Source organism: Rhinolophus hipposideros (genome assembly GCF_964194185.1).
Source record: "Rhinolophus hipposideros genome assembly, chromosome: 24".
In the NCBI taxonomy this organism is placed as follows: domain Eukaryota; kingdom Metazoa; phylum Chordata; class Mammalia; order Chiroptera; family Rhinolophidae; genus Rhinolophus; species Rhinolophus hipposideros.
The window spans coordinates 6,959,032-6,974,326 of record NC_138070.1 but is presented as its reverse complement, the minus strand read 5'-3'; the positions used below and the strand labels follow the sequence as shown (position 1 = coordinate 6,974,326).

General features: G+C 36.7%; 1 protein-coding gene across 6 annotated transcripts in view; it reads left to right on the top strand.

Moving 5' to 3' along the window:
* Positions 1–15,295, top strand: part of TMEM116 (transmembrane protein 116) — a 108,026-nt gene that overhangs the window by 25,645 nt on the left and 67,086 nt on the right. For all 6 annotated transcript variants that reach the window (XM_081036928.1, XM_081036927.1, XM_081036929.1 and 3 more), the window contains exons 5-7: positions 8,802–8,906; positions 13,675–13,724; positions 14,638–14,721. In XM_081036928.1, the coding sequence (XP_080893054.1) occupies positions 8,802–8,906; positions 13,675–13,724; positions 14,638–14,721 (239 nt within the window). The remainder of the gene's footprint in view (positions 1–8,801; positions 8,907–13,674; positions 13,725–14,637; positions 14,722–15,295) is intronic.

Here is a 15,295-nt window from a genome sequence, read left to right as displayed (position 1 = left end):
CAGTTTAAAAATGAATTCACTTATAGGTTTTGTTTTCTTATCCCCAAAATATTAATAGGATGAAATGTTAACTATATGTAAAAGTACTTTTAAGTTATAAAGCATTATACAAATATCAGATTAGGTAGAAGGTTGTTGTTTGTCTTTCCTATTATAGATTCTTCTTAATACAGGGTAGTCATTCTACCTATTTGCCTCACTGGGAGTTTAGGAGAATAAAGTTGATGAGTGTTAGGTTTCTCAAAAGAATACAAAGTAGTTAAGGTGATAATTTTATAATTAGTCACTTCTGTTTGATATTGAAGAATGCTAACGTTAATCACAATGGTTAAGGTTATTAACAACAGTATCTTTCAGGCTTTAAGAAATTTTTAAATCTGAAAACTGCAAGAAAAGCCAAATTTAGAATGTTTGTGTATCTAGTGTGATGGTAAAGGAATCTAGCAGATATAATGACACCCTGGTTCCCTCTACTGGGCTTAAATGAAATTACCTATTGCTTCTTAAGACTTCTGTTTTTTCATGATAGAATGGTCAGTCTGAAGTGGCAAGAGGAGGGGAAGGCAAGGGAATCAGATCAGGTTTCAGATTTTACTGCCAAAGTTGGAGACACGTGTAACTTAGAGGACATCACTTCCTACTATAAACCACCGCTTCTCTCACATGTTCACCTTAGTAACAATGGAAAAGTTTGGAGGATCTTTCGCTACAGATTTTCTTAAAAAACTAAACTTGCATCTGCCTGTGGCCTTGGATAAAGGAACTCAAGTTATTAGATAAATATTTATTGAGTGTTTACAATGTTCCAGTCATTATGCTATACTCTGGACCACACATTGATGAACGAGATAGATAAATTTCCTACCCTCATGGAGTTTATAGTTCTAGCAATAATTCACCTCAAGTTGTTGAGTGCCTGCTGTATATGAAGCTCTGAGCTAAGCTGCTAGGTGAGGATGGCTATTTGTATGATGGTCTAAATATAGAAACAAAATTTGATTCCTCACCTCAGGAAGCTTAAAGTCTAATGGGAAGCTAGACATACATATACTTTATATAAAACATTACAGTACAAAGCAAATTCTGTTCTTTAATAAAAGTAAGAATTAACTAGGAATACAGAAGAAGTGATTGATTCTAACTGGGGAGATTAAGAAAATTATCACAGAATGGGTAATCAAACCAAAATTTCACCTAATCATAAGTTTCAGCCTCTCATTGTATCTCTTAGGAGCAAAATACATCTATCTGATGTTCCTCTTATTTTTTTTCCTGAGCAATTTGAGCAGTAAAATAGTCTAAAGTCAGGCAGTATAAGGAAGGTGGTCCAGTCAGGTCTCAAGGTCAGTGGTGATGGCAATAGTCTCGGTCTGCGCTGGAGTATGTGGCCAAAATGGAGGCCTGGCATTTTACTTAGTGAGCCTGTTCAGGATGATTTTACACGAACTCTTGGGTAGTTCGCCTAAATTCTTGCCACTAAATCTGCTTTCTAACACTGAATTAACACCTATATTTTCGTGACTCTCTCCGACATCCAGTGTCTTCTGTTATTTTTAAAAATAGCTTCTCTGTTAGTTTTCTTAAATGTCCCTACAGGGTTTTCCAATATCCCTGTAAACAATGACACATACTTATTTTCAATGCTTAAACTATGTGCCATGTACTATAAAAGGTACTTTATGTGCTTGCTTCGGCAGCATATATACTAAAAGTACTTTATATATATTATTTCATGTAATTTTTACAGCAGCCCTATAAATGTAGATACTTTCATTCTCATTTTATAAATGAGAAAACTGAGGAAATTTAGAGAAGTGTGGGTAAAATGTTAAGAAAAACTCCTTTCTCTGTCTCTCTGGACAATTTTGACCTTGCATTAACTTCCCACTCTGTTCTCCTGCAACCCTGATAAGATGGAACATCAGTTGTGTTACCAGGCAACATTGTTTATGATAAAAATGACCTCTGGTAGATAAAAGGCATCTAGACTAGGAAGATTGTAAATAAAGTATAAATACCTGTCTTTAGGCTTCTCTGAATACAGTGAATCTTAGAATTAGGCATGTTCCTTATAGGGACCCTGGAATCTAAATTCAGAAGTGTTAGTTCCTGTTTGGGACCTAAGCCAAGATAGCCATTCCCTTGATAATGGCATGTGATTGTGTCCTCTCATATTTAAGCTGTCACTTTGGGTGCCAGGAACTGGCTCCCGGAAGTGCTGCAGAGAGTTTCAATGAAGAGAAACGCCTTGGGCTGCCCTGCTGGTGCACTGTGTCTCCTGGCCTGTATCTTCTGAGCCAGAATGTGGCTTGTGGTTGTCATGTGAGTTTGATTGTTTGGTTGAGCCTGGTGGGCTGTGCAAGAGGTGAAATCGTTTGACCCACAATATATGTCAATGGGCATTTCCAGGAGGAAATACAAAGGCCAATAAATGAAAATATGCTTAGTCCCATTAATAATTAAAGTTTAAATTAAAATGATAATGAGATGGCAAAAATTTTAAACACAGGTAATGCTAGCTGGTGAGAATGTGAGAAAACAGGCATATTTTCTGGTAATATAAATTAGTAAAAAATTTTGGTAGGCAATTTGGTGATATCTCTCAAAATAGTAATTTTTCATATCTTATAGCAATTTTACTTTTAAGACTCTATCCTATGGAAAGATTTGCAAGGATATTCATACATTAATTTTTGTAATAACAAAAAGTTGGAACCCAAATATCTGTTAGTTAGAGAATGATTAAATAAATAATGGTTCATGCAAATAGTGGAATAGTATCCAGCCTTTAAAAGTAATGATCCTCAAATGATCAACAGATATAAGTATTAAACACTGACGGCTGCTTATATTACAAAAAGAGAAACTCTCTGATATTATGTGCCCCTTGATGGAAGCACACATCACAACCTATGAAATATTACTGCCCCCCCAAAAAAAAATCAAACCTGAATTGACCTGTTGGGGTGGTGTTATGTATCTAACCACCAATACATCGGAAATACAGATACAGAAAAATATGATAAACTATACCATAGGGATGCAAGCAGAAAACCCCAAATTGTGGATACAAATATGGTTTCTTCAATAAATAAATTAAAAGAAAACACCCAAAAGATGGAAGGGGAACCTAGCAATTAAAACAGGTTTTTAAAAAAGTATGTCTCAGAGGTAGGATAGGTGATGTGAATAGCTTGGCAGATCCTCTCCCCAGTGAAACAACTCTTTAGCTGTGAAAATTATTACAACAAAGCAAAACCAACCATTTAAAGTCCTTGGAAATTGTCCTAAAGACATATATAACAAATGGAGAAATATTTATTCAAGAAAATCTACTAAATCTTGGTAGATTCAGATATTTGTGATGAAAGCTCTAATTGAGTTGTTTGTCTTTTGGTTGTTGAGTTGTAAGAGGTTTTTTTTTAGTTTGTTTTTTTAATATATTCTGAATAATAGACCCATAACAGATATATGATTTGCAAATATTTTCTCCCGTTCTATAGGTTATCTTTTCATTTTCTTGATAACATCCTTTGATGCACAGATGTTTTTAAAAATAATTTATGCAGGTGTAATTCACATAACATAAAATTAACCTTGTAAATTGAACAGTTCAGTGGCATTTAGTACATTCACAGTACTGTGCAACCACCATCTGTATCTGGTTCCAAAACACTTTTATCTATCATCCCAAAGAAATACCCCTCACTCATTAAGCAGTTTCTCCCCATCTTCCCTACACCTGAATACCTGGAAACAACCAATCTGAATTCAGTGTCTGTAGCTATCTATTCTGGATACTTTGTATTAACAGAATCATTTAAAATGTGACCTTTTGTGTTTGGCTTTGTGCACTTAGCATAATGTTTTGAAGGATCATCCACATTGTAGCATGTGTCAGTACTTCATTCCTTTTTATTAATCATATTCCATCGTGTATGTATACATCACAATTTGCTTATCCATTCATCTGTTTATGGACACTTGGGCTGTTTCTACCTTTTGGCTGTTGTGCACAATGCTTTTATGAACACGCGTGTATGTGTAATTGTTTGAGTGCTTGTTTTCAGTTCTTTTGGGTACATACCTAGGATTGGAATTACTGGGTCATACGGTAATTCTACCGTGTTTCCCCGAAAATAAGACCTAGCCGGACAATCAGTTCTAACGCCTGTTTTGGAGCAATTAATGTAAGACCCGGTCTTATGTTAGGTAAGAACCAGTCTTATATTATAGTAACATAAGACTGGGTCTTATATTAATTTTTACTCCAAAAGATGAATCAGAGCTGATTGTCTGGCTAGGTCTTATTTTCGGGAAAACGCGGTATGTTTAACTACTTGAGAAAGCACCAGACTGTTCCCATATTTGATACGTGTAATTTCTTGTGTAGATCAAATTTCTGTTACCACAAGTTTTTGTTTTTTTTATTTTATTTGCTTGAGAGGCTTTTCAAACATTTTTTATAGTAATGGTTTGCTTCAGTGTATTCTCTCAGATTTTTGTCTGAAGAAGTCCTTATTTTTGTCATTTTTTTGAAAAGGCATTTTTTATTATGTATGGAATTCCAAGTTGACAGATTTTTTTCTCTTTCAGTATTTTAAAGAGGTTGCTCTTATGTTTTCTGGATTGCATTTTTTTCTGATAAGAAATCCGCTGTCATTCATATTTTTGTTCCTATGTACATAATGTGTCTTTTTACTGTGGATGCTATTGGTGTTTTCTGTTTATCACTGGTTTTCAGTAAGTTGATTATGATGTGCCTTGGTGTGTTTTTGCATGTTTCTTATGCTTGGTTTTGTTAAGCTTCTTGTATGTGATGGTTTATATTTTCATCAGATTTGGAAAATTTTTTGTTATTGTTTCTTCAAATATATTTTCTGTTTCTTCCTGCCTGTCTACTCCTTCTGGAATTCCCATCTGTGTGCATTAGCCTGCTTGATATTATCCTACAGCTCACTGAGTGTTCATTTTTTTAAAGTCTTCTCTAGGTTTTTCATTTTAGGTTGTTCCTATTTTTGTGTCTTCAAGTTTACTAATCTTTTCTTGTGCAGTTTCTAATTTGCCATATTTTTTATTTTATGTATTATATTTTTCATTTCCAGAATTTCAGTTTTGGTCTTTTTTATATCTTCCATTTCTCTATGTGTCATGCTCATGATTTCCTCTACCTTCTTGGACATACGAGGTGTGATCAAAGAATATGGTGAATGTTTAAATAAAAAAAACGATTACAGTAAAAGACACATTGCCATTAATCCCCCTAAAAATGGTCCCCCTCGCTTCAAACAAACTTATCCCATCATTCTTGCCACTTTCTGAAGCAGTTCTGGAAGTCCTCTTTCATGAGTGTCTTTAGTTGTGCTGTCATGGCTGCCTCGATGTCCTGAATCAATTCAAAACATTTACCTTTCATGGTCATTTTGACTATGGAGAAGAGCCAGAAGTCACACTGTGCCAGATCTGGTGAATAAGGTGGATGAGGACACACTGTAAGGTTTTTATTTGGCAGACATTGCCGTACGAGACACGGTATGTGACATGGAACCTTTCTGTTAGATCAAACAATATGGTGGATGCTGCTGCCGAGAGTCATCCGATGGAATGGCAGGGGTCTCCAAGCAGCATGTAGCACCTTAGTAACAGTGTGTGACAAGTTTCAACTTATTCAGTGCAGTCAGTAGGTTGTGACCTATGGTGGAGAGAAGATGTGTTTTAAAATGTGCCGTAAATCATCCTCCATCATGAAAGCACTTCGTGTCACAGGTCACTTCTGGTATACGGCAGTTTCTGTCAAATAAAAACATGATGGTGTTTCCTCATCCACCTTATTCACCAGATCTGGCAGCATGTGGCTTCTGGTTCTTCCCCAAAGTCAAAATGATTCAGGACATCGAGGCAACCACGATAGCGCTAGTAAAGACAGTCACAAAAGAGGACTTCCAGAACTGTTTCAGTAAGTGGCAAGAATGATGGGATAAGTGTGTTCTAAGCGAGGGGGAGCATTTTGAGGGAGATTAATGGCAATGTGTCTTTTACTGTAGTAAATTTTTTTAAATGTAAACATTCACCATATTTTGTGATCATACCTCATATATTTGTCCAAGTATATTTGTAATAATTCCTACAACATCTTTGTCTGCTAAGTTTTATAATCTCTGTCATTTCTGAGTCCATTTCTATTGAGTAATTTTTCTCTTGGTTATAGGTCATATTTTCCTGCTTCTTTGCATGACATAATATTTTATTAGATGCCACACATTGTTAGGTATTAGATTTCTATATATGCATATACATTAGATTGATACAAAACTAAGTGCGGTTGTAGCAATTATTTTTCTTTTTCTTTTTTCTTTAAAAAAGATTTTTTTATTGGGGAAGGGGAACAGGACTTTATTGGGGAACAGTGTGTACTTCCAGGACTTTTTTCCAAGTCAAGTTGCTGTCCTTTCAATCTTAGTTGTGGAGGGTGCTGTTTAGCTTCACGTTGTTGTCCTTTCAGTCTTAGTTGTGGAGGGCGCAGCTCAGCTCCAGGTCCAGTTGCCGTTGCTAGTTGCAGGGGGCATAGCCCACCATCCCTTGTGGGGAGTCGAACCGGCAACCTTGTGGTTGAAGGGCACGCTGCAACCAACTGAGCCATCCGGGAGCTCAGCGGCAGCTCAGCTCAAGGTGCCGTGTTCAATCTTAGTTGCAGGGGGCAGAGCCCACCATCCCTGGCTGGACTCGAGGAGTTGAACCAGCAACCTTGTGGTTGAGAGCCCACTGGTCCATGTGGGAATCGAACCGGCAGCCTTCGGAGTTAGGAGCACGGAGCTCCAACCTCCTGAGCCACTGGGCTGGCCCCTGCAATTATTTTTCATCTTTTCAATTGCAATTACTTTTGCACCAACGTGTGTATACACACACACACACACACACATATTTAATTTGAGGGTTTTGTTTTGTATGTAGTTAACTCAATCTATTCGATCCTTTCAAGGCTTGCTTACTTTCACAAGCGTGCTTTTAAGCTTTGCTTAGGACAGTGTTTCATATACAGCTAATTTGGTCCCATTAGTGAGGCAATACTCTTATTATTATTCTACAGTGTTGTCATTCCTTCATCTGTATTAGGAAATCTTTCTACTCTGGCTAATGGGAATACAAACTATTCCTTTGGGGATTCCATTGGAGATTGTGCCACCTTCTCCTTTCTGATGGTTCTTTTTCTGGTCTTCTGGGTTTTCTCTCCATATACATAGATCAGTAGTTAATCAAAGACTTGAGGGTACCTCTGCAAATCTCCAGAGCACTATGTCTCTTTGTGGCTCCCTCCTCTCTGATAATCTGCTTCATAAATTTTAGTTGCCTTGGCCTCCCCAAACTCTGAACTCTGTCTTCTCACCAAGGCCTGTCTTCTCACCAAGGCCTGTCTCTGTTTGGATTCCCCATCACTGCACTCACTTTTTTCAGCCAGGGAGCTGGGGCACTTGATAGGCTCAACCTGTTTGTTTTTCTTTTTTCAGGGATTACTGTTCTACACTGATTGCTATCCAGTGTTTGAAAACTTGTTCACAAATAGTATTTTTATGTATTTTGTCCAATGTTTAGTTTTTAAGACTGAACAGCAAATTCGATTCCTGTTATTTCATACAAGATCGAAGCAGAAATTCCTTCCCTTAGATTTTGTCCTGCTGGTTTCTTGCTATCTTGTCAGTTCTTTGATGCTTTTAAAGATTTAAAAGACATGGAAAGTCAAAACAGAAACAAAATATGTTTGAAGAAATAATAACCAAAATTTTTCCAAATTTGGTTGAAATATAAACCATCATATACAAGAAACTTAACAAAACCAAGCATCAGAAACATGCAGATAACCACTGTGCTGTACACCTGAGACTAATATAATATTGAATGTCAACTGTAGTTGATGATAAATAAAATTAAATTTAAAAATAAAAACAATTACATTTTATAATATCTCAAAAAAAAAAAAAAGAAACATGCAGAAAATACACCAAGGCACATCATAATCAAATTACTGAAAACCAGTGGTAAACAGAAAATGTCAATAGCATCTAGCATGTTAAGTTCTTTTGAATGGAAAGTTTGGTTCATATAGCCTAAGCTATCATTATTAGAAATGGAAATCCATATGGCCTTTTCAATTAAAAAATAAAATAGAAAAGATTCTATGATAGCTTCATAAAAGTAGAAGTTAGGTGAGAGGAGTTGGATTATGTTCTGGTTCTTCTGAACAGACAAAAGGATAAAATAAGGAAGCTGGGACATGTTTTAGGTAGGCCTGGATAGAATTCCCACATTTTACGTGGTATGGATACTAGGTGGTAAGTTACTAATAGACCAGTAGGAAGGATTCTTTTTATTTTTCAGTGGGCAAAGATAATCAAGGAGATTGCATTTATTATAATCCTGATATCGTTAAAGTAGGCATCTTTCAAATCATCATAGAAAATAAAGATGTACTAGTATATTTGAAAATCTGTCACAGATGGCAGGTACAAATGAGGAATTCATTTACGTAAATACGCTCAAATTGCAATGTCTTCAAGTCCCTACTTTCATTGCTAGAACTAAACGGAGAAGCAAAGTTTTTCTCCTAACAAAAGGGTCAAGGGTGACTGAATTAAAATGTAAATGAGAGATCTCAATGATCTAAATGATATTTTGACAGTTGGCAGGACCTCACGCCGCCATTTTGATGACGTCTCCCAGTAGGATTCTTATAGTAGAAAATAATGGAGTAAATTGAAGGAAGTCAGAGTGGGGCAGTTATGATGGGTTATTTTGTTTTCACCTAGATATTCTACATTTCCTCGTTTCTCTACACCGTCAATTACATCTGGTATCTGTACAAAGAGCTGAGGATGAAACACAACCAGAGTGGACAGAGCACATTTCCCCTGGTAAGTTTTATTCAGAGCTAATGGTTAAGAATGGCATGCTAAAACAAATCCACATGTCTGTAATAAACAGTGCAAGCACTCAGCACTGGCTAGGTGAATTCATGGAGGTTAGTAAAAGAAAAACCATGTTCTCATTGAGTTTCCATTCTGTTGACATGATTTCCTCTTCTCTCATGCCACCAAAAAAAAGTGGGGGGGGGTGATTATAGGAAATGTTATTTACAGTACTGTCATTCCTGCTTGGGTCTACTCAGTAAGGGAAGTAGTTCTTCCTGGCTCCATGCCAATCCATCATTGTTGCTAAAGACAAAGATCTTGGAGAAAGTCAGGGAAAGTGCTCAGTTTGCTAACATGGGATTTGAACTATGGGTACTGGAAAGGGAGAGTGTTTGTTCTGCTCTGCTGTATTTCTTCAGTATGTGTGGATAACAGATACTCCTGGTTTGCAGGAGGGCAGAGGAATTAATGTGTGGTAATCAGAAAACAAGATTAATCCAGGGAGCAGTTGTCTTCCCTTCTTTGGTTCACAAAGAGTTTTAGGCACTGTCTACCATTACGATTATAAAAGAGAGGAGAACACTAGGTCAGTACATCTGGATTCTTTTCTTTGTATATTTATATTTTATATAACACATAATTCACCTATTTCAAGTGTCCAGTTCAGTGGTTTTTAAAGTAAGCTTACCAGGTTGTGTAATCATCATCATAAAACAGTTTCAGAATATTTTCTTTACCCTGGTAAAATTCTTCTTGCCCATTTACTATTAATCCCCTTCCCGCCCTCTGCACTGGGCAGCAACTACTCTACTTTGTCTCTGTAGATTTTCCTTTTCTGGACATTTCATATAGATGGAATCATACAATACATAATCTCTTGTGTCTGGTTTATTTCACTTAGCATAATGCTTTTGAAGTTCATCCATTGTAGCATGTGTAAATAATTCATTCCTTTTTATTGCTCAATACTATTCCATTGTATAGTACGCTTTGTTTCTTTATTTCTGATTCTTTCAGTATATCACTAAGTGGTCTTGGCAGAAGACATTTTTATGATGTTAGCAATTTTAATTTATTTAATGTCTTTATATATTTTAATCTTATTGTACCTATCTTACTAAGTATTCCAGTCTCCTTATTTCTGCAATATCCATTCTGTTGTGGTTTTTTGAAAGGGAATTTTTTTTAAGGGCACCATGGAGTAAATGAATCTGGAAGGCCTCCCAATATACCTTCCTCTAGAGCCTACAGATTAGTTCCAGAACAAATGAAACTGGTATATTCTCATGCACATGATGAAACTCAATAAATAGTTCTTGAATGAATAAGTGGTACTAGAGCATTGTGAAAAGAGTATTTGAAGTGAATCAGGAGCTCTGTCTTTTGAGACCCAGTTCTGTCATTGATCTCCTGTATGACCTTGGGCACATCGTCTCTCTTTCTTGGGCCTCAGTTTTTCATCATAAAATGATGTGTTGGTTTATGTGATCTTTAATGTCTCTTCCAGCTCTAAAATGCTATGATACTCTAATATGCTATGATACTCTAAAGTCCTAATCTGACTGACTTCTTAAGAAGATATTCTTTTCTTTTTAAGAGAAAAATTACTTTTTTCTAGGCTTGTTCTAGATACATACTGTTAGAGAAGAGCAGAGGCATAGAATGCTTTTAAAACTTTTTGTTTTTTGCTGTGAGGAGAAAGGACAGTGGGGAAATTCATTGAAAAAATAACATAAAGAGACCCCCTTATGCAGCATCCTAAATTATTGAAGTCTATATAAGCACTGTTCAATAGAATTTTCAGTGATCAAAATATTTTATGTATTGTCCAGTTCAGTAGCCACTAACTATATGCAGCTATTGAGCACTTTAAATGTGGCTGGTGTAATTGAGCAACTGAATTTTGTATTCTATTTTATTTTAATTTTAATTTAACTACATTGTATTGAACAGCACAGCACTATATTCTGGCTCCATTTTCTCCTGTTTACCTCAGTGGATTCAACATTTATAATTTCTATATTTTAAACTTGTATAGTTTCTAAGCTCTGTACAATTTAGAAATGACCCATGGCTATATATCCTTGTACATGTTTGTCTGCATAATCCTAGAATTCTAGAGCTGGAAGATACTACTACAAAGAAACAGTTCATTTCCCTCCCTTCAGGCAGATGAATGTCTAAAAAGTTCAATAGCCTTGTAGGGGTAGTATGTCGAGTTTTTATTCCTTTGTTCACTCACAAACTAAGAGACTGATTGTAATTTGGTAAATGTTATTCAGTCACAGAGTCATTCCCTGAAGAAGTTGCCATGATGAGACTAGAAGCCACGGATGGGGACAACGTGGGGGAGTGTTTTTCCAAGGCCTAGGCTCCTGTCAGGAAAACTAATCTTTGAAGAAAAGGGAGGGAGAGACATTAGATTAACTGTTACATGTGGTATTCTACGGCTTTCTATGCATACAAAGGCACATACTATACTTTTCTTTATATAACACATACTGTGACACTAGTTCCAAGAAGATAAACCCTAGCCAAAAATTTAACCCCACTGCCTATTATTCTGTCATACTTTATACTTGGAGCCTTGAAGTTATTTTCTTTTTTTCGTTTTTGAGTCCTCTTTTAAATACCCTAGCAGGACTTCTGCCCTAAACTTTTATCAATAAGCTTTTTACCAGAGATTCATTGACAGCCAAGTAAGAACAAGAATTAAACATAGGATAGCCACCTGATGGATAGAGGATAGAATAAAAAGATGAGGAGGAACATGGATGAGAGAGGTCATCAGAGACTAATTTTACTTATTTCCCATTTTACCTAAAGTCAGCACTGACTATCCTACTTGAAATCATTCACTTTTCAAATTTTTATTGGGGAATATTGGGGAGCAGTGTGTTTCTCCAGGGCCCATCAGCTCCAAGTCATTGTCCTTCAGTCTAGTTGTGGAGGGCGCAGCTCAGCTCCAAGTCCAGTTGTCATTTTCAATCTTTAGTTGCAGGGGGCGCAGCAACTAAATGTGGGAATCGAACCGGCAACCCTGTTGTTCAGAGCTTGCGCTCTAACCACCTGAGCCATCCGGCCACCCCGTTATTTGCTATTCTTTTTTTTTTTTAATTTATTGGGGTGACAATTGTTAGTAAATTTACATAGATTTCAGGTGTACAATTCTGTATTACATCGTCTATAAATCCCATTGTGTGTTCACCACCCAGAGTCAGTTCTCCTTCCATCACCATATATTTGATCCCCTTTACCCTCATAACCCACCCCCCACCCCCTTACCTTCTGGTAACCACTAAATTATTGTCTGTGTCTATGAGTTTTTGTTTCTCATTTGTTTGTCTTGTTCTTTTTGGTTTATACACCACATATCAGTGAAATCATAGGGTTCTCTGCTTTATCTGTCTGACTTATTTCACTTAGCATTATTCTCTCGAGATCCATCCATGTTGTCACAAATGTTCCTATATCATCTTTCCTTAACGCCGAGTAGTATTCCATTGTGTATACATACCACAACTTCTTTATCCATTCATCTATAGAAGGACATTTTGGTTGTTTCCATGTCTTGGCCACCGTAAACAAAGCTGCAATGAACATTGGCGTACACGTGTCTCTATAGAGAAATGCTTTTATATTTTTGGGGTAGATACCCAGGAGAGCGATTGCTGGGTCATATGGTAATTCTATTCGTAATTTCTTGAGGAACCTCCACACTGCCTTCCATAGCGGCTGCACCAGTCTGCATTCCCACCAACAGTGTATGAGGGTTCCTTTTTCTCCACAGCCTCTCCAACACTTGTTACTATTTGTCTTGTTGATGAAAGCCATTCTGACTGGGGTGAGGTGATATCTCATTGTGGTTTTCATTTGCATTTCTCTGATGATTAGCGATGTTGAGCATTTTTTCATATGTCTATTTGCCATTTGTATGTCCTCTTTGGAGAAACGTCTCTTCAGGTCCTCTGCCCATTTTTCAATTGGGTTGTTTGTATTTGCTATTCTTGATTCAAAGTTCTTAAGGAAAATAAAGTACCCATTTCTGATTATTGTTTAATTTATCACTTAATGCTTATTGATCCCTAACAATGCCATTCCAGATGTTCTCTTCCATAACATAATAAACAAAAAACAAACCCCTTGTTTTCTATTCTCTTATCTTTTTAAGGTGTTTGGTTCAAAATCTTTCATCATAAATTTCTGGTGGTTAGGGACCACTCTTATGTAAGTTGTTTTACAGTGTCTAACACAACTGGATATTTTTGAAATATTCTTTTAGAATCTAACAGGTCATGAAGGACTTATAATCCAAAAGGCTTATTTGACCCTGCCCTTATTATACTAACCCTGGCCTATTATGCTTTGTGCTGGTCATCTTATACGTACATATACTTTCACTCCACCCATAAGGTCTAAAAAGCCTACACCTCTTGGATGTAAAAGAGGATTGAACTTGTGTAAATTCCTAGTTGCCTTCCTTCATAACAGAATTTTTTCTGGTATCCCAATTTTATATTAAACTACTTCCTGCAGGCTCTCTCTGTAGCTATTGTTACTTTTTAGAATATAGTAATACAGATAAAATTATCTTAACCTCCAATGCTAAGGAACTGTCTATTTCATTGAATTTTATAGCAAGTATTGCTTAACTAAGCAAGCTGGTTCTTGGGAATTTTTTGTTCTGTCAAGTGGTAAATGATGACCTGGTATTTACTATAATATAATTGGCAATATCCTAAGACATTACTCACATTTATTCTTTTCGTAGGTTATAGATAATACTTGTCGAGTTGGTCAAATAGCCATCATTTTGTCAAGGTGAGATTTTTGCTTTCCTTCCTAGCAAAATGTAGACTTATTATTCTGGATTCTAGGTGGGAACAAATAGGAGAACAGTGCCCTTTGAGTCTGTCATGCGTAATGTCCTCGTGGAGACTGAGTTGGAAACAACAAATATGTGATCATTGGTTCCATTTTCTCAGATAGAAAGACAGGCAGTTTGAAGTTACAGATTTGGGTTTTAGCCCCAATTCTGTCATCAACTCTTTGTGACTGTCAACAAATATTTGCCTTTAAATCTTTGGACTCCTCCAATTCCTTTTAATATATCATAGAGAGTTGTGTTGGGTGGCTTTTAAGATCTCATCCACCTTTATAACATTAAGTGTTATAAACTCTTAAATATTTTTTTTTTAACTCTTAAAAATTTTAAGCCTATAAAGGGTCTGGATCTCACCTAAGTGGTCACATCAGAATTGGTTTTAGATTTTGTAACTTTTATTCCTGGATCTTTTCCTCTGAATAAATAATTAGTTATTTAAAAGTATGCTTTGGAAAAGTTCCCAGGAAGGGGCTGATGACAATGAAGTTATTCCTGGTCACCATGGAAAGTAAAACAGACTGAGAGAGCACAGCTTCTTGTTAGATTTTTTTCTTCCACTTTGACCCACTTAGATTTTTATCTGACCACACAACCCCCAGAGACTCTCTATGAAACTGTTAGGGTTTAATTACCCTGTGTATAAAATGTATTCCTTACTCCACTTCCCGGGAAGTGGAAAAGAAGTTATACTTAAGGTTTTTGAGGTATTTTTCTTGAAGAAATTACATGTGTAGTATTAGTGGAGAGTGGTGGGGTGATGGAGGTGGGAGGAGAACAAGATAATATTTTGCAAATGAAAAGGGCATGAAAAAGTCTGAATATTAGGGTGATAAGTTTTTTTCCTCCCAGCCTGATACCTTTACTATTGATGATACCTGTGTTCTGTCTGGGAAATGCCAGTGAATGCTTCCGCAACTTCAGCCAGAGTCACAGGTAAGTAAGAACCAAATCTCTCATTTTCAAATGGGTGGACTACACCTATTCTTTCCTATAAAGAGAGATGGAAGAAGACTTTCTATATACATTCTGACCAAGGTGCTTGTATTAGAAATGGGCTGTGGAACACAGTATAGTCAAGGCTGAAAATACTTAAGTAGAAATATAATGCAAAGTGACTAGAAGATAATGTGTCTATGAGAAAGAACAAGATGTTATGGGCAAGGGTTAGCAAAATGATAAGTAAAATTGCATACTCTTTATCTTTCTTTAAAATAAATTTTATTGGGGAATACTGGGGAACAGTGTGTTTCTCCAGGGCCCATCAGCTCCAAGTTGTTGTCCTTCAGTCTAGTTGTGGAGGGCGCAGCTCAGCTCCAAGTCCAGTTGCTGTTTTCAATCTTTAGTTGCAGGGGGCACAGCCCACCATCGCATGCGGGAATTGAACCAGCAACCTTGTTGTTCAGAGCTCACGCTCTAACCACCTGAGATAATCTGGCCGCCCCTCAGGAAGCTCAGTAGCAGCTCGTTGTCTACATTCTAGTTGTGGAGGGTGCGGCTAACTGGCCCA